This window comes from Lissotriton vulgaris, chromosome 5 (genome assembly GCF_964263255.1).
Source record: "Lissotriton vulgaris chromosome 5, aLisVul1.2, whole genome shotgun sequence".
Taxonomy (NCBI): Eukaryota; Metazoa; Chordata; class Amphibia; order Caudata; family Salamandridae; genus Lissotriton; species Lissotriton vulgaris.
This window is the reverse complement of record NC_141693.1, coordinates 1,456,951,016-1,456,978,672: the sequence shown is the minus strand read 5'-3', so window position 1 is coordinate 1,456,978,672 and position 27,657 is coordinate 1,456,951,016. Positions and strand designations below refer to the sequence as shown.

The window sequence follows — 27,657 nt, the reverse complement described above, 5'->3', positions numbered from 1 at the left end:
CTTTTGGCCAGTTCCTCAGAATCAAGCGTAACTGTACCAGAAGGGAGGATTATTTCAGGGAGGCTAAGATTCTACAACAAAAACTGGTGGCCAGACAATATCCAAATAGATTGGTAAAAAGAGCTCTTAAACGAGCCTGGTATTATGACCGGTCATCACTTCTGGATCAAAGCAAACAAAAAGTGGAAGTAGAAAATACCATAGCATGTGTTACCACCTTTGGAACTGAATCTAATGAAATTAAAAAGATTGTCACAAGAAACTGGCACCTTATACAGAAAAGTGAATTACAGCTGAAATGTCCATACTTTGCGTTCAAAAGGGCTAGGAACTTACGTGACTTCCTGGTTAAAACATACAGAGAACCAAGGACAAATACCATACACAGTCAATGGGGTTTGACACCTAGAGTGGGCCATTATCCATGTGGACAATGTGTAGCCTGTGATACAACTGCTGTTACCAAATCATGTACACTGAATGGTAAAGAATTCACGATGCGACATCATTCAAATTGTTTGACTAAGAACGTCATATACTGTATATTATGTCCATGTAACTTAGCTTACATTGGGAAGACAACCCAAGAGGTGAAAAAAAGAATAACCCAGCACCAATCTAGGATTAGATGTAAAGTGTTGACAGCACCCATGGTAGAACACTATATTGAAAAGTTACATGGTCCACAGGACATGAAATGGTTTGTGCTAGAGGTGATTAAGGGGTCAAAAAGAAGGACCAATGTAGATCGTCTGCTAACCATTAAAGAAAACAGATGGATATGGATGTGCAGGACGATGGTTCTGGGTTTGAACCAATATGTGGAATGGCACAATTTAGCAACCCTGTGATGATGTCCCTTATGTTATCAGTACATTGTAATGTGTAATCTATATTGTGGATGGTGGTTGTCTTAGACTGGTTCCTATTGTAAGGCCGACTTTCTTATCTACTATTGGTTTCAATGAGACGTTAGCTGCATTAAATTGTATATATTTTAAGCATTTTCACGAATACATCGGGCTAATAATAGTTGGTTTCACATTTTTTATAATTGAAAGTGCTGTGTAGTTGCATAGTGTAGGTTTGAAAACCATTTGGTAATGGCCGCCTCATAAACCATAGCGACGTCCTGATTCTGGGCATGCGCGGAGTCCGCGACTTGGATGTAGTCTCTTCCGTTACCATTACGAGCTGGCTTTCGAAACGAGACGGAGTGAATTGGAATCCCGCTCGATGCAAAGTGTGGAAGTAAGTACTAATAGCGGGTTACTGGGATACTGCTAGTCTATCCAGGCATTGATAGGGACTTATGGAAGTTAATTTCCGTTTCTGCACTCTAGATTGGAACCACACCAATCGAACATGGTATAAATACGAACATTCATTGAGCCAGTCTGAACTGTTTCTATCTCTTGGAGGAGGTAAGCAGAATGAATGTTTTATATGGAGAGGAGTTAACATTGGACTATGGTTGTAGTAATATGTAGGCATATGCTCATAGTGTGTATATATAAGTGTGGATACTTGTTTGCACAGGAACACTTGACAGTGGATGGTCTATGGCTAAGACTTCTCTATCAGTCTATGAGGATTGAGGTTTTCTCTACGTGGAACATAGTGAGTAATGTATTTTATGTGGAGTCACACTGGGTGTGGTGACGGTTAGTGTTAGCAGACAATCAATTATATTGGACATTAGGAACGGGGTCTAATATATTGTACATATTGTATATTTTTGTAGATATTTTGAGCAACATACAGTCCTGAGGATGGTCTTGGTGGAAATCGCTGTGTAAAGACCGAAACGTCGACGCCTGTATACTGTTTGGTTACAAATAAGAACCATAACATTTATGTTTATAGACTGTTGCATAAGCTGACTGAGGCTTCAGGAGCACGATATGTATATATGTATATAATGCATACAGTACCAACAGTATAACACACTATCGGAAAGATATTGATTGTAATAGTGTGGTTTGTGTTGCCTTTCTCAATTTGTTGCAAATTATTTACTGTTTCGTATATAACATATGATATAAATGAAAAATGATGGACACCATGGTTCCGATGTTTATTTGAATGAATGCACATATTGATGGCATATGAGAAATATTGATTAACAGTTGAAGTAATTCCTCAAGGTACCTTTTCTATATTGCATATTTACCCAGTTCCTTGGGGATTATTGGGTTGCCCTGTCTTTATTTACTGTATCGGCGCAGACGAAGTCTGCAAGGGCCATTCTTGATAGTGGTTTGTCTATTGATTAGCATAAATTTGTCTGCTCACATTTCACTTTTATATTTCACTTGTGTATTTTGTATATAGTTCACGATTGAATTGTGTATATAGTTGGATCTGTTTCTAAGCATATGCCGATGTATGTAAGCTCGTCTCTACCATAAATATAAAAGACTGTAGAAATACAATTTGATTTTACTGAATACTACAATAGATTGTTATATAGGCAGGTGTTGCAAATGTCAGAACAAGAGACACTCACCTACAGTGATGAATATATAACAAAGGTAGCAAGTGGGCCGTCACTACTGGGACCTCAGACGATCACCGCCACGCATAATATACAACATACCACGCTTCGCAATAATTTGGAAAGATTGCGTAAGAAACTAATAAGAACAGAGTTGCATGCAAAATTTCTTACAGATTGCTTGAATAATAACATCATCCCGATAGGGTTACAAGTACGTAATATTCCGGCTATTTTCATAGAGGACGAAGATTTCAAGACAGGTTTCAGCTATGTGTCCAATAAATGTTCACGTAGCTGGATGGTGCTAGGGATTGAAACAGCCCACAAACACATTGACAAACTAAAGCAGGAAATAGCAGATTTAGAAAAACAAATCAGGGAGGATCAAACAGTGACTGATGCTGAGGAGTTTTTAAAAAAGTTAGAAACCCAGATAGCTGATTTTTTGAAGACCAATATATTGAAGAAAACCGATAAATTACAGAAAGATCTCAAATACTACTCAAAAGAACGAACATACCCTTATCTTAAAAAGGAGTTTTTTCAACAGGGTCAGGGACAAGCACAGTGGACTACTAAACACTTAACTTTTTCTGATACAGCGTCCACAAACTCAGACGATAGTGCACAGAGAGGCAGTAGCTCAAATCAAGGTTTTGGTAGAGGACAAGGTAGGGGTACTTTTTTACCGAGAGGCCAGGCCCCAGCACGAGGACGGACCCGATCAACCCGGAGGGGTTGGTACAGAAACCAATATACACCAGGGTACAGGCAAACGAGGAACAACTTTTACGAGTGGTAGACGAAATGAATTCAGGAAATGATATTAGGATTTCAAATCCAACCTTAGAGGTGGTACCTATATTTAATTTATCTAAACATGAATTGAATAGACAAGAATTAGAACTGCTAAGCTATGGACTATCTTACGTACCTACCAATAGGAATGATCACTTTACAACTCTAATGGAAATCCAGAAATTCTTTCGCACTCTTCGTCTCAAACAGTTTTTCAATAAGACCCCAAGCAATAGTCAATGTAATATAATAACATCTAACCAACGGAATGTTACAGGTCTCCGTTGTCCCTCGACATTTTATCCGGCAAATAACTTAATGCCGAAGGAACTTTTAACTTTTGAAAATGTAGTGTTGTTAGAAATAGACCAACTCTTCAAAGAAAAAAAGAAATATGTGAGATACAATTTCACGAAAGAACAACATGAGACACTGGTTACCCTGGCTAAACGGGAGGATATTTATATCAAACCTGCAGATAAGGGGGGCAGTATAATAGTGCAAGATAAGACTGAATACGATCAAGAGGCACTACGTCAACTTAATAACCCTCTTCACTACACTAAATTAAGGGGTGACCCTACAGAGAAGATCAGGAAGGACATATTAACTGTTACAAAGACAGGTCTTGATGGGTTATGGCTAAGTCAGAGAGAATATGAATACTTAAATAAGAATGATTTCACAATTCCGGCATTTTATATACTGCCGAAAATCCATAAAAACGAACAAAACCCCCCCGGCAGACCTATTGTCGCAGGATGTGGGTCAATTTTACAACCCTTGGCCGAGTATGTGGATTTCTTTATTAAGCCTTTCGTACCACTCACCCAATCATACACTAAAGACAGTATCAGTGTAATAAATGCTTTGGAAGGCATTTTCTTTGACCCTTCGATAAACATTCTTGTTACAATGGATATTGAGAGTTTGTACTCCAATATCCCACAGAGAGAAGCAGTGGATATAATTGAAAAAATCCTAAATACACAGACTCGCCCTATGCAAGTACCAGTGGACTTTGTCATCCAATGTGCCAAAATAGCTCTCGAGTGTAACTATTTCCTGTTCAATGATGACTTTTATGGTCAAAGAAAAGGAGTGGCGATGGGAGCGATTTTCGCTCCCGACATAGCTAATTTGTATGTGGCAGATTTTGAGAATAAAAACATTCACAATAACAACCCATTTGGTACACACATTACTAAATACCTTAGGTATATAGATGATGTCTGTCTAATTTGGGAAGGAAGCGAGGATCATCTATTAACATTTCACAGATGGTTAAACGAACAAAATGACAACCTGAAATTTACTATGGAATATAGTAATAAAAGTATCAATTTTTTAGATTTGAACATTCTACATGACAATGGTAACTTGGTGGTAAATTTGTATACAAAACCCACGGCACGTAACACGCTTTTGAAGTATTCCAGCCACCATCCCAGGAACCTACGAGATAACCTCCCTTTTGGCCAGTTCCTCAGAATCAAGCGTAACTGTACCAGAAGGGAGGATTATTTCAGGGAGGCTAAGATTCTACAACAAAAACTGGTGGCCAGACAATATCCAAATAGATTGGTAAAAAGAGCTCTTAAACGAGCCTGGTATTATGACCGGTCATCACTTCTGGATCAAAGCAAACAAAAAGTGGAAGTAGAAAATACCATAGCATGTGTTACCACCTTTGGAACTGAATCTAATGAAATTAAAAAGATTGTCACAAGAAACTGGCACCTTATACAGAAAAGTGAATTACAGCTGAAATGTCCATACTTTGCGTTCAAAAGGGCTAGGAACTTACGTGACTTCCTGGTTAAAACATACAGAGAACCAAGGACAAATACCATACACAGTCAATGGGGTTTGACACCTAGAGTGGGCCATTATCCATGTGGACAATGTGTAGCCTGTGATACAACTGCTGTTACCAAATCATGTACACTGAATGGTAAAGAATTCACGATGCGACATCATTCAAATTGTTTGACTAAGAACGTCATATACTGTATATTATGTCCATGTAACTTAGCTTACATTGGGAAGACAACCCAAGAGGTGAAAAAAAGAATAACCCAGCACCAATCTAGGATTAGATGTAAAGTGTTGACAGCACCCATGGTAGAACACTATATTGAAAAGTTACATGGTCCACAGGACATGAAATGGTTTGTGCTGGAGGTGATTAAGGGGTCAAAAAGAAGGACCAATGTAGATCGTCTGCTAACCATTAAAGAAAACAGATGGATATGGATGTGCAGGACGATGGTTCTGGGTTTGAACCAATATGTGGAATGGCACAATTTAGCAACCCTGTGATGATGTCCCTTATGTTATCAGTACATTGTAATGTGTAATCTATATTGTGGATGGTGGTTGTCTTAGACTGGTTCCTATTGTAAGGCCGACTTTCTTATCTACTATTGGTTTCAATGAGACGTTAGCTGCATTAAATTGTATATATTTTAAGCATTTTCACGAATACATCGGGCTAATAATAGTTGGTTTCACATTTTTTATAATTGGAAGTGCTGTGTAGTTGCATAGTGTAGGTTTGAAAACCATTTGGTAATGGCCGCCTCATAAACCATAGCGACGTCCTGATTCTGGGCATGCGCGGAGTCCGCGACTTGGATGTAGTCTCTTCCGTTACCATTACGAGCTGGCTTTCGAAACGAGACGGAGTGAATTGGAATCCCGCTCGATGCAAAGTGTGGAAGTAAGTACTAATAGCGGGTTACTGGGATACTGCTAGTCTATCCAGGCATTGATAGGGACTTATGGAAGTTAATTTCCGTTTCTGCACTCTAGATTGGAACCACACCAATCGAACATGGTATAAATACGAACATTCATTGAGCCAGTCTGAACTGTTTCTATCTCTTGGAGGAGGTAAGCAGAATGAATGTTTTATATGGAGAGGAGTTAACATTGGACTATGGTTGTAGTAATATGTAGGCATATGCTCATAGTGTGTATATATAAGTGTAGATACTTGTTTGCACAGGAACACTTGACAGTGGATGGTCTATGGCTAAGACTTCTCTATCAGTCTATGAGGATTGAGGTTTTCTCTACGTGGAACATAGTGAGTAATGTATTTTATGTGGAGTCACACTGGGTGTGGTGACGGTTAGTGTTAGCAGACAATCAATTATATTGGACATTAGGAACGGGGTCTAATATATTGTACATATTGTATATTTTTGTAGATATTTTGAGCAACATACAGTCCTGAGGATGGTCTTGGTGGAAATCGCTGTGTAAAGACCGAAACGTCGACGCCTGTATACTGTTTGGTTACAAATAAGAACCATAACATTTATGTTTATAGACTGTTGCATAAGCTGACTGAGGCTTCAGGAGCACGATATGTATATATGTATATAATGCATACAGTACCAACAGTATAACACACTATCGGAAAGATATTGATTGTAATAGTGTGGTTTGTGTTGCCTTTCTCAATTTGTTGCAAATTATTTACTGTTTCGTATATAACATATGATATAAATGAAAAATGATCGACACCATGGTTCCGATGTTTATTTGAATGAATGCACATATTGATGGCATATGAGAAATATTGATTAACAGTTGAAGTAATTCCTCAAGGTACTTTTTCTATATTGCAAAGGGTATTTATGTCACCATTTTGATCAGCCAGCCACCATTTTGAGGTATTCACGGTGGCTGGTCATACGCAGATCAGATTTTTTCCTCACCCATCCCCCCCCCATTTTTTCAGTTCAATTTTGGGGGAAATTAATTTTCCTGACTAGCAATATGTGTTTGTTTTCAGTTTGTCGCTTTGAAGCAGGTGCAGGGGCGGTTGTCAGTCAAGTTGGCATGTTTTTGCCAAGTTTATTCATTATTGACAGGCTGAAAGGGAACAGGTAGACCAGTTCATGAGGTAGGATCTTTAAGGTGCTTTAGGAAGTTAGGTTAGTTACAAGTTAATAGTCGTAAAGGTTATGGCTAAAAGGTCAAAGGAGAAAGGGTAAAGTTCAAAGGTTAAAATGTCACAATAAGGGTGAAAGGGTAACGTTCAAAGGTCAAAAATTCAAAGGTTAAAAGGTCACATTAGGGGTACTGAATTGCAGGGTAAAATGTTCTATGGGGGAACATTAGGGATGGGGGTAGTGTAACATAGGTAACAGTTTGTATAGTGAGGTTGAAGTTTTGTAAGGCATCAGGCCAAGGGCCTTTTAATTGTGATGTGCACCTGTTTCAATAAAAGCGGCCTTTTCCACACTATTTCGCTTTCAGTGGTCTGTGCTGCTCCCCATATTCCCCAAATACTTCACCTGACAGTAACAAACATGGCGCCGTGTTTTTGCACTGAGAAGACGTTGTTATGCTAATGTTGGTAACATTCACGCCAGTGCTGCTGCTGTTCCTTGCCTCAATTAATGACAAAAAATGTAAACTCAGGCACTGAAAGCTGACATGGGAGAGGGGCCCCATCCTGCTCCTGATAGATTTTTGGGATTAGACCATTCGGCCTTTGTGGCGAGTGTCTGTTTTTCCACCTGCTGTCTGGTAGCCTGTTTCCGTGGTTGGACTGTGAGGGCAGGAGATGACTATGGAGAGACCAGGGTTGGTAGTGGACGTCCCAAATCAACAGCAGAATATGTAGTCAAAGCTTGGTGTCCGATTCCTACATTTTGTTCTAGGTGGCGTAAATCATATTTACACAAGGATGAAGCTGTAATCTCTCCATACACGCAAATTTGACATATATGTGAATACTGTAAGCAAAATATGAATTCCCCACAATATAGAACAACTGCAGGAGGACCTATGATAAAAATACAGTTTTCTAGAGGCTAAGTGTTTCACCTCACTTACATCATTTCTGCTCCCGTACTGTGGATCATCTGGGAAAATAAATACCGGATCGTGGAAACAGGGCAGTATTGGGAACCCAAACCAGCTCTGGCAATTTTGACAGACCATCACCCCTTGTTAAAAAGGGTTCCAAAGACAACCGGTAACCAAAAACCCTTTTATGTTGCCCGGCGGTATCGCCTCTATGACCCACCAAAATTAATCAATGAAGAAGCAGGCGCTGGAGACTGGAAGGCGGGAAACGAGGATTTTATTCTCTCCGGAGGAGAACACATCAATTCAGACAGCAAGTATCGTCACGAGGTGCTCTAACCACATTTCTGAGGCCTGGCCTCTTATACTAGAGTTTACAACCTTTATTGCACATAACACATTCTCGTAATATTTTAGTATTTGAAAGAACATCCTCGGAATCTCCCCTCCAGACCCGTGTCCACATACATTTACAGTTGGATTCCCCACCCCGGTCACAACAGGTGGTGGTGGTCGCACAGCAGGGCATTCCGCCGATTCACGGAATGCGTGGGGTTGATCGGATCTCATGGGGTGGGGGCTTTGATCGGTTCGGGGGTCTTTTGATGGGGAGGGGAAGCTTCCTACTGTACGGGGTAATAAACAGTATCCGCAGGGTTAGGTGGCAGCCTGGGAACGAGGAAGACAAACGGGGACACAGGAAAAGGGGGTTTGCATCAAAAGGGTTTGAGACCATGAAAGGAATGAGGGGAGGTGTCGCGCTGGGAACAGGATGGGATTCAGTGGTGAAGCTGCGCTGAAGGGGGTTTATGACCCAAGGCATGAGAGAGCGGGGGTCGTCAGCGTGCGGGGGAATGCTTGCGAGGTTAAGAGAGAGAGAGACGCGCTGGCTATTAGTGAGGGGCAGGGAGGCCATGGTGCTCAAAATGGCTGCCGCTTACGCGCACGAATGGGCTCGAAAAGGGGGCAAGATGGCGCCGATAATGTTGACGTTTTGCAGTCTAATCTTTAACAGTCCTCCCTTTTCAACATATCTTAGCCAACTTGCTTACTCAATGTCAATCTTCATCAAATTCCTAACCTCGGCATCATATATTGCTCTCATACGTTCGTTTTCAAAGTCCACAGTCTTAGGGCAAATACAATTTGCACATAATGAACACAGAGGTGGCAGACATTGAATTCCTAAGCATAGACCGCATATCACAACTACAGGAATCAGGATAATGGTGAACAGTCTCCAACCCCAGTTCTTAATGGTGTTCCAGAACCAACCACCAAGCGACCATTCTTCTTGTTCCTGGTGTACTTCTGAAGAGAGTCTGTGGAGATGTTCGATGGCTTTGTACACAGAGGGTGAGTTGTCCGGTATGTATGTACAGCAGCTGGACCCAATGATGCGGCATGCTCCACCACGGTCCGCAAGAACCACATCCAGGACAAGGCGGTTCTGGAGAGCCACCAAGCGGACCGCTTGAAGTTCAGCGGTGTTGTTAGCAAGGATACCAGCCGTGATGTTCATTGTTGTCTCAACTGCTTGAGTCAGATGTCGGATGGCACGGCTGTTTGCCATCGGGCCCCAGAGGGGGACCAGTCCTTTCATAGCATCGATGAATTGCGCTCCTGTTGAATCGGCTTGTTCGATGTCCTTGGCTCGTTTTTGTCTGTGATGATTTGCTGGTGCCACATATGTCGGAGGAAGAATGAAGGAAATGAAACAAGTGCCCCCCCAGCCTTTGGGGAGCCAGGTGTAAGCCTTTGTGCCGCAGACGAAATACGTGTTTGGAGATGCCACAAAGGAAGGCGGGTCGATGGAGTCCAGAGTTCTGGAAAACCGGCAGGCGCTGTGGCCTACCAGCTGAGTCCCAAGCCCTTCCATGCACATGTGGCCAGTGACGTTGATGACTGACAGGGCCACAGTCAGGGTGGCAGCCGTTCGTTTTCGCAGGTAGGAGAAGGTGGTTCTGGTTGGATTATTGAACACTTGCATTTCAACTTGTTCTTTAGCAGGGATGTCCAAGTGGATGGTGTTGTTGTTGGTCTGCGGGCAGAAGTGTGTCTTTGTTCTGTTCCGCCAGACCCCGTGGTAGAAATGCGTTACCGTTTTGCTGGAGGTGGCATTGTCCTTAAAGCTTTCTTGCAGAAGCATCAGCCAGGCAAGACAGGAACCGTGAACTGAGAAAGGTGAAGGGATGAATGGTATCGAGTGTCCAGTGGCGTGGGGTAGCAACCCACAGATCCAACAGTTGGTGGCATTGGTGGCAAGGTTGTGCTGGTGAAGTAGTTGTACGAAGGAGTTATTCCAAAATTCCTTTCGCCTCTCTCTGAGTTGGGGAGAGAGCGAGATCAGATAATGTTCTTTCATGGTGGTAGGCTGGACAGTGGTCAGGAATGTTTCGTGAGCAGGTGCATTTTCTTCCACAATCCAGAGTGTGGTCATGAGGAGAAAGCAGAAGAGGATTGTGATGAAGAGCGCAATAGTCTTTGGGCTATGGAGTCTGTCTGCTTTTGGGTTCCTGCGGTGGGTATTTCCTGTTTCCTTCATCATCTTCTTATTTGGCGCTTCCATCATCTTCTTATCTGGCGCTTCCATCATCTTCAAGGGGCTCGGTAGCGGGCAGAACCACAGACTTTGCTTTGCTTCTCTCCGGGTAACCCTCGGTAGTGTTTAGGTCACCGTTCTGAGATTTAACTCAGTCTGTGGTCTACTTAGCCGTAACTCCCTCCTTTCGACGCAGGAAATACCCTTCTCTTGATGGCACTGTGGGATCAGAGAATTTTGAAAGTTCAAGTGTTTCGGTATCGGGATAGCAGGATAGTGACGGTCGGTCCTTGTTCAGGAGCTCTTCTTGACTGTTGATGGTTTCGGTCGCGGTCAGGGTCGAGGAGATCTTCTTGCAGTGGTGTGCATGCAGCCAGTTTCGTTTTCCCTCCACCCGGAGTGCTGTTCGGGTGGTGATGAGGACTTGCCAGGGGCCCGTCCACCGGGGTTCCAGACTCTTGGCACGCTGGAAGTTCCGGATCAGGACGAAGTCCCCAGGTTGGATGGTGTGTCCGGGACCCCTGGAAGCGTCAGGGATGGCATGCAGCACCTGTTGGTGGATAACAGACAGTGTTTTAGTCAACTGGCATAAGTAATCAGACATTAGGACGTCCGGGACGTCATGAATGGAAGTTGGTTTCGGCGCAGACCAAACATTCATAGGCCGACCGAACACAACCTCGTATGGTGTCAAGTGGTGTTTGGTGGGGGTGGAACGCATTGAGAGCAATGCCAGGGGGAGTGCGTCTGGCCATTTCAGTCCTGTGGTAGCTACTATTTTGGCCAATTTTAGTTTCAGTGTGGCGTTATGTCGTTCAACTAGTCCAGCAGATTGGGGGTGGAAGACTGCGTGGAACTTTTGTTTTACACCCAACCCCTTCAAAATGAGTTGGATAACTTCGGCTACGAAGTGGGGGCCATTGTCGCTCCACAAAATTCGACAAAGGCCGTAACGGGGGAAAAACTCCTTTAACAGTACCTTTGCTGTGGCCATAGCAGTGTTGTCACGGGTTGGATATGCTTCCACCCATTTGCTAAATGCGCATACCACCACAAGTACATATTTCAGGCCTTGACATCTGTCTAGTTGGATGTAGTCCATCTGCAGGACTTCAAACGGGTGATTTGGGACCCCAAACCCTCCCCGGGGCACTACAGTTCCTTTCCCGGGATTGTGTTGCAGGCATATCAAACACTGTTGGACCAAGCGTTTGGCGGACTCTGTGATCTTATCATTGTGCCAAACTCTGGAGACAAGTTCAATCATGGGGGCTGATCCTATGTGGGCAGGGGAGTGCGCCATAGTCAGTATGGGAATCAGATACGAGTCAGGTAGCAACCATTTGTCCGTGTCTTTTGTCCGCCAGCAGCCTTCATCATCTTTCAATCCCACCCGTGTCCATTCAGTCAGTTCGTGTTGTGTGCTAGCCATTTGAATGTCTCTGATAGTGTCCCTAGCGTCAGTCCACTTTTCTGCTTGCGACCTGGTCACGTACATGCGTGTTGTCGTCCTATTTTCAGCTGTCGCTCGGGCAGTGAGGTCGGCTAGTGCATTTCCCTGCCCAATAATGTCGGTCACCTTTTTGTGTGCCTGGCATTTGATGACTGCAAGCTTTTTGGGGAGAAGGACGGCTTCGATCAAGGCGGAGACTAGGTCCCCGTGCAAAATGGGGGTGCCGTGTGAGGTCAAGAATCCCCTCTCCCTCCAAAGGAGCCCGAAATGGTGAACCACCCCGAAGGCATACTGGCTGTCGGTGTAAATGTTTGCTGTGGTACCTGCTGCTAGAATACAGGCTCTTGTCAGGGCAATCAGTTCCGCTGCCTGGGCAGATCGTTGCGTTATGCGGGCTGTCTCGACTACAGTTCGAGCCGTGGTGACTGCATAGGCGGCCGAAGTGGTGCCATCGGGGAGCTTGATGCAAGAACCATCCACCCACAGCTCTCCGTCGGGGTCGGGGAAAGCCGTGTCTCTGAGGTCAACCCTACTTCTGGTCTGTTCGTCTGTGAGGGTCACACAGTCGTGTACAGGGTGCGCATTGGGATCGTTTTCTGGTAAGGGCAGCAGGGTTGCTGGGTTCAGTGTGGTGCATCTCTTCAGTGTGATGTGGGGTGCGAGCAGAGTCAGTTCGTACCCTGTCAGTCGTGCACTTGTCAGGTGTTGCGTTTTGGTTTGGTTTAGGAGGGTGTCAACTGCATGGGGTACCAGTACTGTGAGGGAATTCGAGAGCACGATCCCCTCACTCTGTCGTATAGAGATCGCGGCAGCAGCTACGGCTCGAAGGCAAGCAGGCAGGGCTCTGGCTACGGGGTCAAGAGTGGCTGAGAAGTAAGCGCATGGTCGTTGCTTTGGGCCAATGGACTGGGTCAGGACAGATAAAGCGCACCCCTCCCTCTCATGGGTGTAAAGGGAGAAGGGCTTTGTGTAATCGGGGGTACCCAACACAGGGGCTGAGCAGAGGGCATCTCGCAGTTGCACGAAAGAAGCCTGACACTCAGGGGTCCAAGGGAGTGGGAGAGGGATGTCCTTTGTTAACAATGAAAGCAGTGGTTTTACTACAAGGCTAAAGTTGGGCAACCACTGTCGGCAGAAGGAGGTGAGGCCTAGCAGGGAGCGGACCTGTTTCTGGGTCTTAGGGACGGGGGTGTCGAGAATGGTTTGGATCCGGTCAGGAGTCAGTTTCCTTCCGTCTTTGGACAAAAGGTGGCCTAGGTAAGTGACCTGGGGTTGGCAGAATTGCAACTTCTTCTTAGAGACCTTGTGGCCATTTTCTGCAAGGAAATGCAGGAGTTGAATGGTGGCTGTGACAGCTAGTGGAGTGGTGTCGGCTGCCAAGAGGATGTCGTCGACATATTGTACTAATACCACTCCATCGGGTAACTGGACTTGATCCAGTTGTCTCTTGAGGGCCTGGCTGTAGATGCTAGGGCTTTCTGTGTAGCCCTGGGGTGCTCGGCAGAACCTATATGAGCGGGCTTTTAGGGTGAAGCCGAAAAGATATCGGCTATCTGGGTGGATGGGGATAGAAAAGAATGCATTTTTGAGGTCAATGACAGTGAAGGTGGTGGCAGTAGAGGGAATCAAAGTCAGGATGGTGGTAATGTCCGAGACCACAGGGTACTGGGGTACCACCACTTTGTTGATCTCTCGAAGGTCAATGATGAAGCGGTATGCTTTCTCATCTCCTTCTCCCTGTTTCTTAATGATGGGCAAGATTGGGCTGTTGCAAACGTTGCTAACTACTTCCTCTACCACTCCTGCGTCTATCAGTGATTGGATGATTTCTACCAATGCCTTCTCGCCTTCGGGCGATATCCGATATTGTGGAAGTTTTGGGAGTGCTGCATCTGGTCGAACAGTGATGTGCACTGGGTCAATCATCATGCGCCCTACATCCGAATCCGTTTTGGCCCACAGATACGGAGGCAGAGTGTCAAGCAGGAAAGTGTCAGCGTCGGTGATGGAAAACATGTGTCTGGGGGGGCAATGCCTAAGCAGAACAGGATTGTCGTAAAGGAAAACTCGGACTCCATCTTGAGAACATCTAATCGTTGCTCGGAAGTGTTTCAATAAGTCGAGTCCCATAATTGCGTCAGGGCTATTGGAGGAGAGCAAAAACGTGGTGTCAGTGGTGTTGTTTTCCAAGTCAAAGAGGATTGGGGCGGACAAAGGGTTAGTGGAGGGCGTCCCATCGAAACCTGTCGATGTTATTAGTAAGCCAGACAAGGGTGCCCTTGGAATCAGTCGTTTAGATAATGCACTACGTGTTGCGCCAGTGTCTACCAGGAATGGTGACTTTGTACCCAAGACCTTAGCAGTGACATAAGGGCCTTGCTGGTCAACATGGAGCTCGACTGGATCCCTCCCTTGCCCTAGGCAGTCCTATGCAAAGTCATGAACGTCATGAACGTCATCGTAGTCAGATTGCTGGCATTGGTTTTGTCGGGGTCGATCAAATGTGTTCGGTCTACTGGATCTATCGTTAGTTGCGTTGTTTGGGGGCCCTCGCTGTGGTCCCCTATTTCTTGGTTCGTTTGCTGAATCTCTAGGATCCCTATTTCTGGTAAGTTCCAAAAGAACCGGGCACTGTGATTTCCAGTGGCCCGATCCTTTACAGAAGGCACACTGGTCTTCCCTAATGTCTGTACGTCCAATGTGGGGAGTTGAAGCACGGTCTTTGGGAGGTGCCGTTTTAGGGACGTTCATCTGATGGTTTCCCCGGTATTGGTCTCGTCCCAGAGTAACCCCTTGCAGTTGTGCTATCATCACCCTCTCCTTTAATTCTTTCTTCTTTCTCTCTGTAGTTCTGTCGTTTTCGTTTTTCTGATGTTCATAATATTGGGCCATCTGAAGGATAGCCGTAGGTTTGGAGGCTGCCCAACTACTTTCACTGGCCTGCAGTTTCTGCGAGACCTCAGGTGATAAGCCCTTAACGTAATTCTGGACAAACAGATGGTGTCCGGTTGCAGTGGTCAGGTCCTGGCCGCTGTAATCGGAGAACACCGTTTCAAACCGGGAGAAGTATTCCGATACATCCTCCTGAGGTTTCTGGCGACAAGCCGTTACTATCGACCAGTCCACTTTCTTTTCTGGAATCAGGGTTTTTAATTTCTGCACAATTTTATCCGGGAGGTCCAAAATGGCTTTTAAAGGCTTTTGTCCGGGTTCTCGTTGTCTATCTATGCCATCAAGTTGTGACCAGTTATGTCCAAACAGCTCAGTGTGGTCGACTTTCCGGATTTGCTTCCACACATCAGCTGGTAGACATAACCCGAAAAACAAGTCGATGTGGGCTAGAGTCATAATCGTCGATCCTAGGGCCGTACCCAACTCAGTATAGAAGGCGGTGGGGTTTTTACGTAGGTCTGGCAGAGATTTCCGGAAGGTCAGAATCTCTTGCCGGTCCCATGGTTGGTAGACCCAATTGTACACTACCCTTCCCTTTGCGTCTTTGTTGTTTGCATCATCGTGAGTCCCTTCACCTCGTGGAGGAACCCAGTAAGGGGCAGCCTCTCGTATCGGCATCATAGTGTTAGGTCGTTCAGTTTGCGGGTTGATTGCTACGGAGGTAGTGGATTCGGTTTTTGGCTTTTGTTCAGTGAGGTGGCGCAAAACCTCAAGCGTACGCGTAAGGAGGTCCGTCACATCACTCTCACTCTCATCCCCGATATCAACCTTCCGGTACAGAGTCGTTAGGCTCTGTGGACCTTTTTCTTGATATCGGTCCTCGTATGCGTTTAAGACGTGGTAACACAGTTGTACAGTAAAGTGTCGTCTGTGACTCCCAGTATAAGAATTAAACACATCCATGACGGATTCTTCATCCTCCCTCTTCTCTACCAGTATCTTCGCTATCTTATCGACCCCCGCTCGTTCATGTTTGCTTAGTCTATATGCTCTAACAGGACCAACCCTTCGGGCTTCTGGGTCGCCCGGCGTTGTCGTTTGCGTAACATCTAATACGAGGAGTTCAGCCGGCACGGAGGCCATGGGGGCTGAAGCCGCGGGGCTGCTCTCGCTGGTACCTGGGGATGGTGGGTGTTGGGCTAAGGGTTGGGAAGGGGCATATGGAGGGGGCATGTGGATGATCGGAGGACCTAGCAGCAGATCATCGTTGGTTCGCTGTTTCGAGTGCAAATCAGGGTAGAGCGTGGAGGGAGTTCTAACCAGGCACTGGCTTGATGTTTCTGTTTCTAGCTTCTGTTTGGTATCCTCTCTTTCTTTTATCTCTTTCTCTAATTTCTGGGCTGCTAGGTGGGCTGCTTTCCGCAGCTCTTTTCCCAACCTACTCTCAGTTCTCTTTTTGCGTTGTTCGGCTTCTTTTCGCCACATGCCGAAGCTGTCAAGCATAGTGGACGTCGTCTTGTTTTTACCAAGAGCTGTTTCTAGTGTGATTATTCTATCGTCTTCGAAGGATCCTATCAGCGGCCACTGACTTTCTCGATCCTTTTTTGTATATTTATGCCACAGCTGGCTATAGGCTATAGCGACTAATCCATGCTTTGTGAACATGTCCTTATTAGGGGTGCCTTCCAGCGGAACCGGATGGTTCATCTCTAATAAGCGGTCCGGGTTAAACAGGCTACTGACCAGTGGGGAGAAGACAGGCATGACGGATCACAATGGGATAATAATCAGCACTACCTATCTTATCACTGCGCGCAAAGACTAGACAGAATATTTCTATTCCACGTTGTTTGCACGTAGTGAATACCTCATGAACCAATTCTGAGCAATCAATCAACGTTAGGTCAAAAATAAAAAATCAATATGGTCAATGGGGAGAATAAGTAGGCTCGCAAAGGTTCGCGTCACCTACCCTTTCACTATCTGTAAAGAGGGGACCTAATCTTCCCTGTTTTCAGACAGAGAATCTCCAGAAAACAATCTATAACCGTTAATCAATGGGGCAAAGGGGCAATTGTTTAGTGGGGGAGAAAAATAGGTCCGACGGGTGCGTACCTATCCTTCGCTGTTTATAAAGGGAGAGCCTGTTGTTTCTCCGTTCGTAGACAGTGAATCTCCAATAAATTAACAAAGAGTAATACTAGTATTTTCACAACAATTATCAATTTCTTTCAATTATCTATCCCTATCGCAATTTCGTCGTGTTTACACGACCTTACCCGGACCGCATGGACAGTTTCTCGTCTTCCGAATCCAGCGCCCGATCGTCCTCTTCTCTTCGCACTTCTCGTGGCACTCCTGATGGTTCCCAGTCAGGACCGCAGATCACTCGAGAGAGGTCTGTTCGGAACCAGTGAAGTTCGGATGATCGGCTGTCAGACGAGGGTCTATCGGACAGGGTACCTTCCGATCGTTGCAGTCGTTCACTCTGTCGTCAGGACCTCTCCCACTGGATCCACGAGTCGCTGATGGGCCCCACGTTTGGGACGCCAATTGTTAAAAAGGGTTCCAAAGACAACCGGTAACCAAAAACCCTTTTATGTTGCCCGGCGGTATCGCCTCTATGACCCACCAAAATTAATCAATGAAGAAGCAGGCGCTGGAGACTGGAAGGCGGGAAACGAGGATTTTATTCTCTCCGGAGGAGAACACATCAATTCAGACAGCAAGTATCGTCACGAGGTGCTCTAACCACATTTCTGAGGCCTGGCCTCTTATACTAGAGTTTACAACCTTTATTGCACATAACACATTCTCGTAATATTTTAGTATTTGAAAGAACATCCTCGGAATCTCCCCTCCAGACCCGTTCCCACATACATTTACAGTTGGATTCCCCACCCCGGTCACAACAGGTGGTGGTGGTCGCACAGCAGGGCATTCCGCCGATTCACGGAATGCGTGGGGTTGATCGGATCTCATGGGGTGGGGGCTTTGATCGGTTCGGGGGTCTTTTGATGGGGAGGGGAAGCTTCCTACTGTACGGGGTAATAAACAGTATCCGCAGGGTTAGGTGGCAGCCTGGGAACGAGGAAGACAAACGGGGACACAGGAAAAGGGGGTTTGCATCAAAAGGGTTTGAGACCATGAAAGGAATGAGGGGAGGTGTCGCGCTGGGAACAGGATGGGATTCAGTGGTGAAGCTGCGCTGAAGGCGGTTTATGACCCAAGGCATGAGAGAGCGGGGGTCGTCAGCGTGCGGGGGAATGCTTGCGAGGTTAAGAGAGAGAGAGACGCGCTGGCTATTAGTGAGGGGCAGGGAGGCCATGGTGCTCAAAATGGCTGCCGCTTACGCGCACGAATGGGCTCGAAAAGGGGGCAAGATGGCGCCGATAATGTTGACGTTTTGCAGTCTAATCTTTAACACCCTGCTGACTTTTTTACTCGGGCGATATAGCAGCACCACTGAAAAACCGACAACCAATACCAAAAATGTCCCCTCCTGCTGCAAAATCAGCCCTCACCCTTCCAGTCTCCCAGGGAAACGCCAGATTCCCATTACCGCAAGTCTGTCCCTTCGTGGAAACACAAGAACCAATGTAAAATGGACAGAACCCAACCAGTGTGCCGTAGTAACACCTTCCATATACTTAGGTCCTCAGTGAAAGTCTTTTTTACTCAGACACTAGGTACTCAGAACAACCATCGAAATACCTGCACCTTTTAATCTTGACATTAGGAACACTACTTCTCTGGTTGGGACAGCTGGTTAAACCACTGCTGTGGAATCTATTACCCCACCTACACACACACATTTACCTGAGTTCACACCTCATTTCCCTCAAAAGGCCAACGAGAAGGGGATCCGCTGTCAGTAGAGCAGCGGATGTATTTGCACTGGGGCCCAAGAGCTTTAAAAGTCTACTGAACCCAATGATGTCTGCATTTTACCACTCATCCAGTGGACAGGGGCTATGTTTCTTTGCTTACACAAGGGCTTATTGCACCATTGCTATGCCACTATCCATCAAGACCCAACTTCTGTAGGCGAACAGTAGGTGGCACAGGTTAAATGGAGGATTTTGACACCCAAACCCACATTAAGATGCTTGTTCCTCGGGTCCGTGGAGGACCTGGCCTGGCAGTTCGGGCTGGACTGTTCCCATGGGGCTCAGGGTTAAGATGGATTTGCATATGGCTGGGTCCAAGCTGCAATGGCGTTGTGAGCAAAACAACGCTGGGCATAGGTCCAGATCTCTGTACTGGAAGGGAATGTTTGACATTGTTCAGCATTCTGGCCATCATTTGTTCTTATTGCATGTGACAACCCATTAAACACTTAAAACGTAGTCAAATTAGGCAGCAAAAGTTTACAGGACCTCTGCCCCCTAATGAAAACCACTCCCTCCAAATCAGCAATCTAACACAGTGTGTTTAGGGAAAGGAGTCTCACTTTGTCAAACCCAGTTTTTATGTACTCAAAAATATGCACATGCACTTTCCACACTTAATTTGTGCATAAGTCATAACTCATTCAATATACGTGATTCTTATAAAAAGGCTTTCAAATCACAATTTCCACCATTTATGTATGAGTAACAATGGAGTATACTGAATTCAAAGTCCAATATGTCACGCATACGTGGGTGAAATGTTTGTATTGCATCTACACATCTAGCATTTTCCCTTTGCAAATCGACCAAAAGAGTTCAGGTCAAAAGATAGTGAAAGCTGGCTTTTTTTTTAATAGAGCACATAATACTTAACACAATTACCACAACTAATCCACAAGGAAACAAAAGAACAACAACAAAAAGAATCAAAAAATATATTTTTTTCAACTACTAAATTTTTACCTCTAACCATGTGTTAAGGAGTATCGTGCTACTTGCTGCAAAGCACTTCATTGTTTCCTCAGGGATAGTAAGCACTATATGAATACAATTTACGATTACCACAATACTGGAAGCTCGCCTGTTTGTAAGCTCTCGTGGCAGTGAGGATATGAGGCACAGGTGAAAAAGTGATCTACGTAGGTTCACACGGTGTTTGATCCAGGATTAGAGACCTGATTCCCTATTTCTACAGCCTGCACATCAGCCAGAGGGCCACGTCACTTCTCTAACGTGTCACTGCCCTAACGTGGAAGTGACGTGGTGCCACGTCTCACTCTGGGTTCTGCTACGAGCGTCTTCACATTGGACTTCTTCTTTCCCGTCTTCCAGTATGAGTTTCCAGACCTCTGTTGCTTCCTTGGCCAAAAAGCATGCTTGAATCCTGTCCTGTGTGTACTGTAGTGTTTCCTAGGGTACTTTCATTTCCCCTTATTTTAAGCGGGTGAGGCACAGCTTTTCACGTAAAAGGGACGGACGGAGTTTCCAGCTGGTCCTGGGGCAATTGGTTTCAAGTGGCCGGGCCTGCTTTACAGTAATGTGGGCACTGTTTATTCGTATTCCTGGACTCCACGTCTCTGTCAGGAGCTTGCTTCCCTGGCTCTGAGCGTCTGTGGTACCACCTCATTACTTCCAGTGCCGTGGCTATCTACAGAGAGTACTCCCAGCTCAGACTGACCTCACTTCATGATTTGGAGAGTTTAAGCTATTGACATTGTAAATGACAACGTTTTTTATTTGTCTGTTTTAAAAAAAACACATAAATAAAAATGCATTGTCATTTACAATAGCTCAAAGTCTCTTAAGTACGAGACCTATTGTATTGCAAATGCTAGTTTAATTACTTGTTTATTACTAATGTACCTAACATCACAATGCAGGAAAGATCACCTACCGTACCCTTAGAAATCTGCAGTTCCATGGACGATGTCAGAATATTGCGGCCGCTGATGGCGACGCACCAATACCAGCCGGCGTCCTCGGCCCTCAGATCAGTCAGTCGTAGAGTGTATGTGCCGTTTGGCTGTTGCTCGGACAGTAGAGATATTCTCCCTCTCACGGCATCATCTACAAACCCGGCATCGTCGACCAAACGGGTGCACCCGGTTCCTCTCCACTTGCACCAGTACTTGTGCTCATAGTTCACCTGCCCGTCATAGTGGCATTCAGTAGATACCGAACCTCCGGGGACACTACGCAGGACCGTGAGTCTTTCCGTGACATTTGTGTCTGCAATGAAATATAAAGGTTTGACGTCACCAGTGACCTCATGGGCTGAATGGGAATAAACGCTGATACAGTCATCTTCTACTCCCAAATCACGTGTAAGAAGCCCATTCATTACTACTTTATTTTTGTGCTCTGTTACCCACTGTGTGCGTCTCCTATTATAAACACAGTAGTATATGTGGGAGCAAGGAAAAATACCTGGTTAAGCTACTTACAACAGAAATAGGGAAAGTTAGGATCTTAAACATTCAAAAATGAAAATTTGGGATGTGTTTAAAGGACATGGACTAGCACATTGAAAGCAGGTTTATAAGTTTGTAGGACTTAATTTTACAAATCGTTATAACTTTTGCTGCCCAAGTAAGATTCTCCATTGCCAAGGAAGAAACTGGGACAGCAATTAGGTTTAAGCACCAAAATAAATGTGGCCCTATTGGCGCGGTCGGACTGAGACTGAGAACACAAACCAGCCCTGGCAATTAAGTTGGACTGGCACTGGAGGAGGGGGTAGAGCATGGGTACTCACAAACTTTCTCTCGGGGGCCAAAATTACAGTGTGGTTTGTGTCTGGGGACCGCACAGGTGGGGGCGGGGTCAATGGGGAGGGGGTGTGGCTAGAGCACCAACAAAAAAAAGGTGACCATGAGGTTGATCACAGGTCCCTGCAGCGGACGCCTTCGTCCACTGAGCCACCAAACCGGGCATACACACATATCTCTCTCTCTCTGTCTCGTTCTTTCTCTTTCTCTCTCTCTCTCTCTCTCTCTCTCTCTCTCTCTCTCTCTCTCTCTCTCTCTGTCACTCTCTCTCTCTCTCTCTCTCTCTGTCTCCCTCCTTCTCTCTCTCCCTCTCTCTCCCTCTCTCCCTCTGTCTCCCTGTCTCCCTCTGTCTCACTCACTCTGACTGTCTCACTCCCTCTCTCTCCCTCTCTCCCTCTGTCTCACTCACTCTGACTGTCTCACTCCCTCTCTCCCTCTGTCTCACTCACTCTGACTGTCTCACTCTCTCTCCCTCTCTGTCTCTGTCCCTCTCTCTGTTTCCCTCTCCTTCTCTCTGTTTTCCTCTCCCTCACTCTGTTTCCCTCGCCCTCACTCTGTCTCCTTCCCTCTCCCTCCTTCCCTCTGTCTCCCTCGCTCTCCTTCCCTCTCCCTCCTTCCCTCTGTCTCCCTCGCTCTCCTTCCCTCTCCCTCACGCTGAGGTCTCCCTCCCTCACTCTGTCTCCCTCCCTCACTCTGTCTCCCTCACTCTGTCTCCCTCACTCTGACTCCTTCTCTCTCTCTCCTTCCCTCTGTCTTCCTCTCTGTCTCCCTCTCTCTCCTTCCCTCTGTATCCCTCTCTCTGAGGTCTCCCTCTGTCTCCCTCACTCTGAGGTCTCCCTCACTCTCCTTCCCTCTGTCTCCCTCACTCTGAGATCTCTCTCTCTCTCCTTTCCTGTCCCTCACTCTGAGGTCTCCCTCTCTCCCCTTCCCTCTACCTCACTCTGATGTCTCCCTCTCTCACCTTTTTTATTCCCCCTCACTCCAAGGTCTCCCTCACTCCGAGGTCTCCCTCTCTCTCTTTCCCTCTCCCTCAGTCTGAGGTCTCCCTCACTATGAGGTCTCCCTCTCTCTCCTTCCCTCTCCCTCACTCTGTGGTCTCCCTCACTCTGAGGTCTTCCTCTCTCTTCTTCCCTTTGCTTCACTCTGAGGTCTCCATCTCTCTTCTTCCCTCTCCTTCACTCTGAGGTCTCCCTCACTCTGTCTCTCTCACTCTGTCTCCCTCGCTGTCTCTCTCCCTCTCCCTCTCCCTCTCCCTTTCTCTGTCTCCCTCTCCTTTTCTTCCTCTCCCGTCCTCCCTCTCCCTCTCCCTCCCTCCCTTTCACTCCCTCCCTCTCCCTCTGTCTCCCTCCCTTTCCCTCTCCCTCTGTCTCCCTCCCTTTCTCTACCTCCCTCTGTCACTCTCTGTCATCTCACCCTGCCTGCGTGTGCCCGGGATTGAGACAGCTTCCAGGCACACACACACACAGCTGCAACCGAACACTTCACAGGTCTTTAAAAGACCATTTGCATGTTAATGAGGCTTTTTTCACCTTTAAGCGCCCCTGCAGCCCCACTCTGACCATGGCAGGAATCGCCCAGCCCCCACAGAGTAGCAGAGTCTCTGAGTCGCACTGCGCAGGGGTGTTTGCTGACATTCTTTAAAAAAAAAATTAAAACACGGGTACAATGTCTGCAAGGTCCGCGGGCCGACAAGGAAGGCTTGCCGGGCCACTTGCCGCCCGCGGGCCGTACTATGAGTACCCGTGGGGTAGAGGAAGGGTGGGTAAGGTTACTGTTTTAGAAACACTGCTGCTGCTTTTGTTGTTTTGTTTCAGGGGCCGATATTGCAGAACTGCTGCAAAACCTACCCCCATTAACAAAAATTCGGCCCCCACCACTCCAAAACCGGCTCCCAACCTTCCAGCCTACTGGGTAAATGCCCAGTGGCTGCTACAGTCAATCCAGCCCTGCCCATTAGAGAATTAGGAAGCTAAAAAGCGGCCAGTCTATGCAAATCTGAGCAGGTGTTAACTGTAAAGACACATTGTTCATGGGTTTTGCAAAGTATGGATTTGAGCTTGTGACATGCATTCTTTGTTTTATTAGCAGGTAAATAAATTCTAAAGAAACATGGCCCAGCAGACCATGAAACAGGCCGATAAATAGCCAAAAACTGGCCCATACACTGACTTTTCAGACCAGCCGGTCAGGCATGTCCTGATTGCGCTATATCCCAGCCCGGCCCTGTCCATTGGCAAATGCAACCACATAAATATTTATGTAACTTGTTTACTATGCGATTCCCGCTACACCATTCAGAGCTAGAATGAAACCAATATTTGGAAGTTCATTACTATGGATTAAATAAGGGATATATATTACCCCTGCCATACATTATAAGAAAGGAGGAACTCTTTACCCGTATAGAGAAAAGAGGTCGAAGGCCTCATCAAAAATCTGTTAAATATTTGTTGCAAAAAGATATTAACAGTTCAATACAAATCAGGTTTAAAAAAAAATAGCAGCAGCCCGGAATGTGTAGAAACATGCAGAAAGATTCTAACTTTTCTCTAAATATCTTCTTTTTCATTGCTTTAAAAAAGCTGCTTCAATTATGCTTCCTTCAATGTCTTGCCTTTCACCTCAGCTGATGGCAGCTGGCATTGTCAGTAATCAGCGACTGGGTGTGTCACAAGCCACCCATTATAAAGAAATTAGAGACTGGTGTTTATGCAGGGATAGTAGAATCTCATGAATTATAAAATTTCATACTTTTATCTCAATACACCTAGTTTATATTTTACTGCCATGAAGAGTGTTTGTGACAACGCTATACACAGTGAAAGATGTATTTTTCTTTTAATAACCACGTTTTATTAGTTTTACATTTGAATGGTGGAAACAAATACACAATAACCCATCTGCACAGCTCCATCAGAAACAGTCATGGCACAAATGTGAATATTAGATTATATCACATTAACTTCACAGTGTCCCAGAGTTTGGTGTTCATTATGACTTAAACCATTTAGTACACCCCCCCACCATTTTCTCTAAATCCTAGAATGTTTGGCAGGGCATCCCCTAGCCTCATATACCAGCATTTCTTGCTGGGCACATCAAACCACCCCCTGTTCAGCATTGATTTAGTGTTGGTGGTGTTGCTAATTTCCAGCAAGCAACAATGTCCTGCTTGGCTACCATGGTAGCCATGCCCAGCGGTGCTCAATCTGCCCTCGTGCCCACAGACCCCCCCAGTATCCACAGTAGGAGCAACTTAAGAGAGAGTTCCTCCTCCCAGCCAATCACTGTTGTAAGTTCCGCCACTACCATCTCCCAATATCCTTGATTATGAGGACATTCCCAAACCATATGGTAAAAAGATGCTGTAGTAATTGAGCATCTGGTGCATTCAGCATGAGGCATAAGACCCGCTTTATGTAATCGGTCTGGTGTGAGATAAGCACAGTGTAGATAATATGTTTGAACCAGATGCAGTTGTGCTGAAAACTTATGACCCTTATAGCCATCAAGGCATCCCTCCAATTCAATATCCTTTTGTCTCTACTTCTTAATTTATTTTTTTCCACTGCAGCAGGGTCCCTATTTATCATTTATTATTTATTTGTTTAACTCTCTAATTGTTTATCTAGCTAGTTACCTATCATTTTATTTATCTATATATCATCCCCTCTCTCTTTCCTCCTACTTTTCCTGTTCTTCCCTCTTTCTATCCTTTCTTTCTCTCTTCTTCTTCTCCTTCTGATATTTTTGGGATTATAATCAATGCTGTTAAAATGTTGTTATCATTCTAATATGTAATATTTTTTTAATTATATACTGTGATTTAGTACTATTTGTGATTTTGTTAGCTTTCTAACATGGACTCTATATTAGTATATATTATCTCCTAAAAAATGTAATTACTTATTGCTTACTTTTCTCTGTTGTATTGCATTTTATTATAATTGTATGAACTCTTACTTTTTAAAATAATAAAGATATTGAACAAAACAAAAAAGGCATCCCTCCAATCATCATGCTCCAATGGGCCCACCCATTCATCCCAATTTGTTTTGGAAGGATCCAATTGTGTCTGGGGTATTCGTGGTGAGTGTTCGATACATCATGAGCTTCCTTTCTAGCAGCGGTGGCCGGCAAGGGTAAATGCGGTGGGGTGGGGCAGGGGCAGGGCAGGAGTGGGAAGCCGCCAGATGACAGAATAGGTATAATTAAATAATTAAATAATACATATTCCGTTGTCTGTTGGCTTCCCCCCCTGCCACGCCCTGCTCCACCCCACCACGCTTACCTGTGCTGGCCACCGCTGGTTTCTAGGGGCCTTAATTCCAGCAGGATGGAGCTGTATATTATATATGTGTGTAGAGTGTGGCGTAGTTGGAGGTATTTGTGAAATTGTGTTGTGGACAGCTTATATGTTGTCTAGAGATCTTGGAAGGAGTATACATGTGTACCAGTCCATACATCTCCCAATAGGGTAATATGTGTTTTTATTGACTCAGTGATCTCTCAGAGGAAGAAGAAACATGGACTCAACTCCTCCATTCTCTATCCATAACTCTTCACAAAAGTAAAGACAACAACTGGCCTAATTTACAACACAGCAAAGCATTACAGTGATTTTTTTTACACTGTCATACACTTCTTTTTAATCTGGCGTCTTGGTGAATATCTTCAATAAAAAAAATTTTCTTTGCCTCGACCGCCATTTTAGATCACTTATTCTTTATTCCCTGTTTTGCACTGCACTTTTTCAGCACCACTTAGTGGCACGGACACTTTTTGATGGACCAGAAGTGTGTGATGTCTGGCTAATTTACTGGGCTTAGACTTACCACCCTGGTTAGGTGTCCTAAATGACGAAGCTCCGCCAAATGGGTGGGCTGATAGGATATCTTACACATATTTGTGTCTTGTGACCACTTGGCCTGGTTCAGTGCAATCCAAAAGGATCACTTCTTCAGGACCTCACAGACTCAGCTACGTTGTTTAACAGACCTTCCGACTCTTTATATGTGTTGTAGTTTCATTAGGGGTATTGAGTTTGGTAGGTCTATAAAGATAGTCCACTTGACCCTCCTCAACCTTTGTTTTTCTACTTCAACAACAGTCTTCCCCATAGAGATGTAAATGTTAGTTAAGAAGAAAACAGCTTTAAAAAAAACAAAAAAAATTTAAATTGGATTCTTACAAAAGCATTAGAAAGTGTGAACACAGAAGATGAGAGAGGCATTGATATATGAGCATATGTTCATAGGGTTTCAAACCCACAGCGGAAGGATGACTATGATGACAGAAATAGTAGTTCTTTCACATTGATGGTGTTGAAAATTCTTTTTATTCAGTATTTAAAACACAACAGCCAACACGGTTCACCCATTTGGGTGAAATTCGATCTATGAGGGGACAGCCATTACGGAGGCTTAAAGATAGAATACTTTTCAGGCTAGCCACTGAGCGTGTTACACTTAACACTCACTGGTCGTTGAAGGGGACTGAGATTACGGAGGCTCATAGATCAAATATTTTTCAGGCTCTGTGTCCTAAATAAATAGTTATTCAAACTAGTGCGGACAGACCTGGCCAACTCCCGGGGAAATCTCCCCCCCACCCCCCCTCCCCCCCCAGGACTGTGTGGACAATTTACTTGCCCTGAAGAAGACCACATGGGTGAAACACGTTGGCTGCTGTGTTTTAAATACTGAATAACATTAATTTTCAACACCATCAATGTGAAAGAACTACTGTTTCTGTCATCATAGTCATCCTTTCACTGAGGGATTGGAACACTATGAATATATGCTCATATAGCAATGCCTCTCTCATCTTCTGTATTCATGTATTGTATTTTAAACCAATTTTGGGTGGCTGGTTTCGGGAGGTGGGCAATGACTGCTGTCAAACCATATGCAGCTTTCTTGAATTTATTTGATTTCACTAAGTGAGAAACACTGGTGTTGATGTAGCAAGATAAACCCTGCCAC

At 45.2% G+C, this 27,657-nt stretch overlaps 1 protein-coding gene across 1 annotated transcript in view; it reads right to left on the bottom strand.

Moving 5' to 3' along the window:
- LOC147712743 (polymeric immunoglobulin receptor-like) overlaps window positions 1–27,657 on the bottom strand; it is a 260,657-nt gene that overhangs the window by 175,592 nt on the left and 57,408 nt on the right. The window contains exon 5 of the mRNA XM_086920372.1: window positions 20,805–21,134. Coding sequence (XP_086776498.1) covers window positions 20,805–21,134 — 330 coding nt within the window. The remainder of the gene's footprint in view (window positions 1–20,804; window positions 21,135–27,657) is intronic.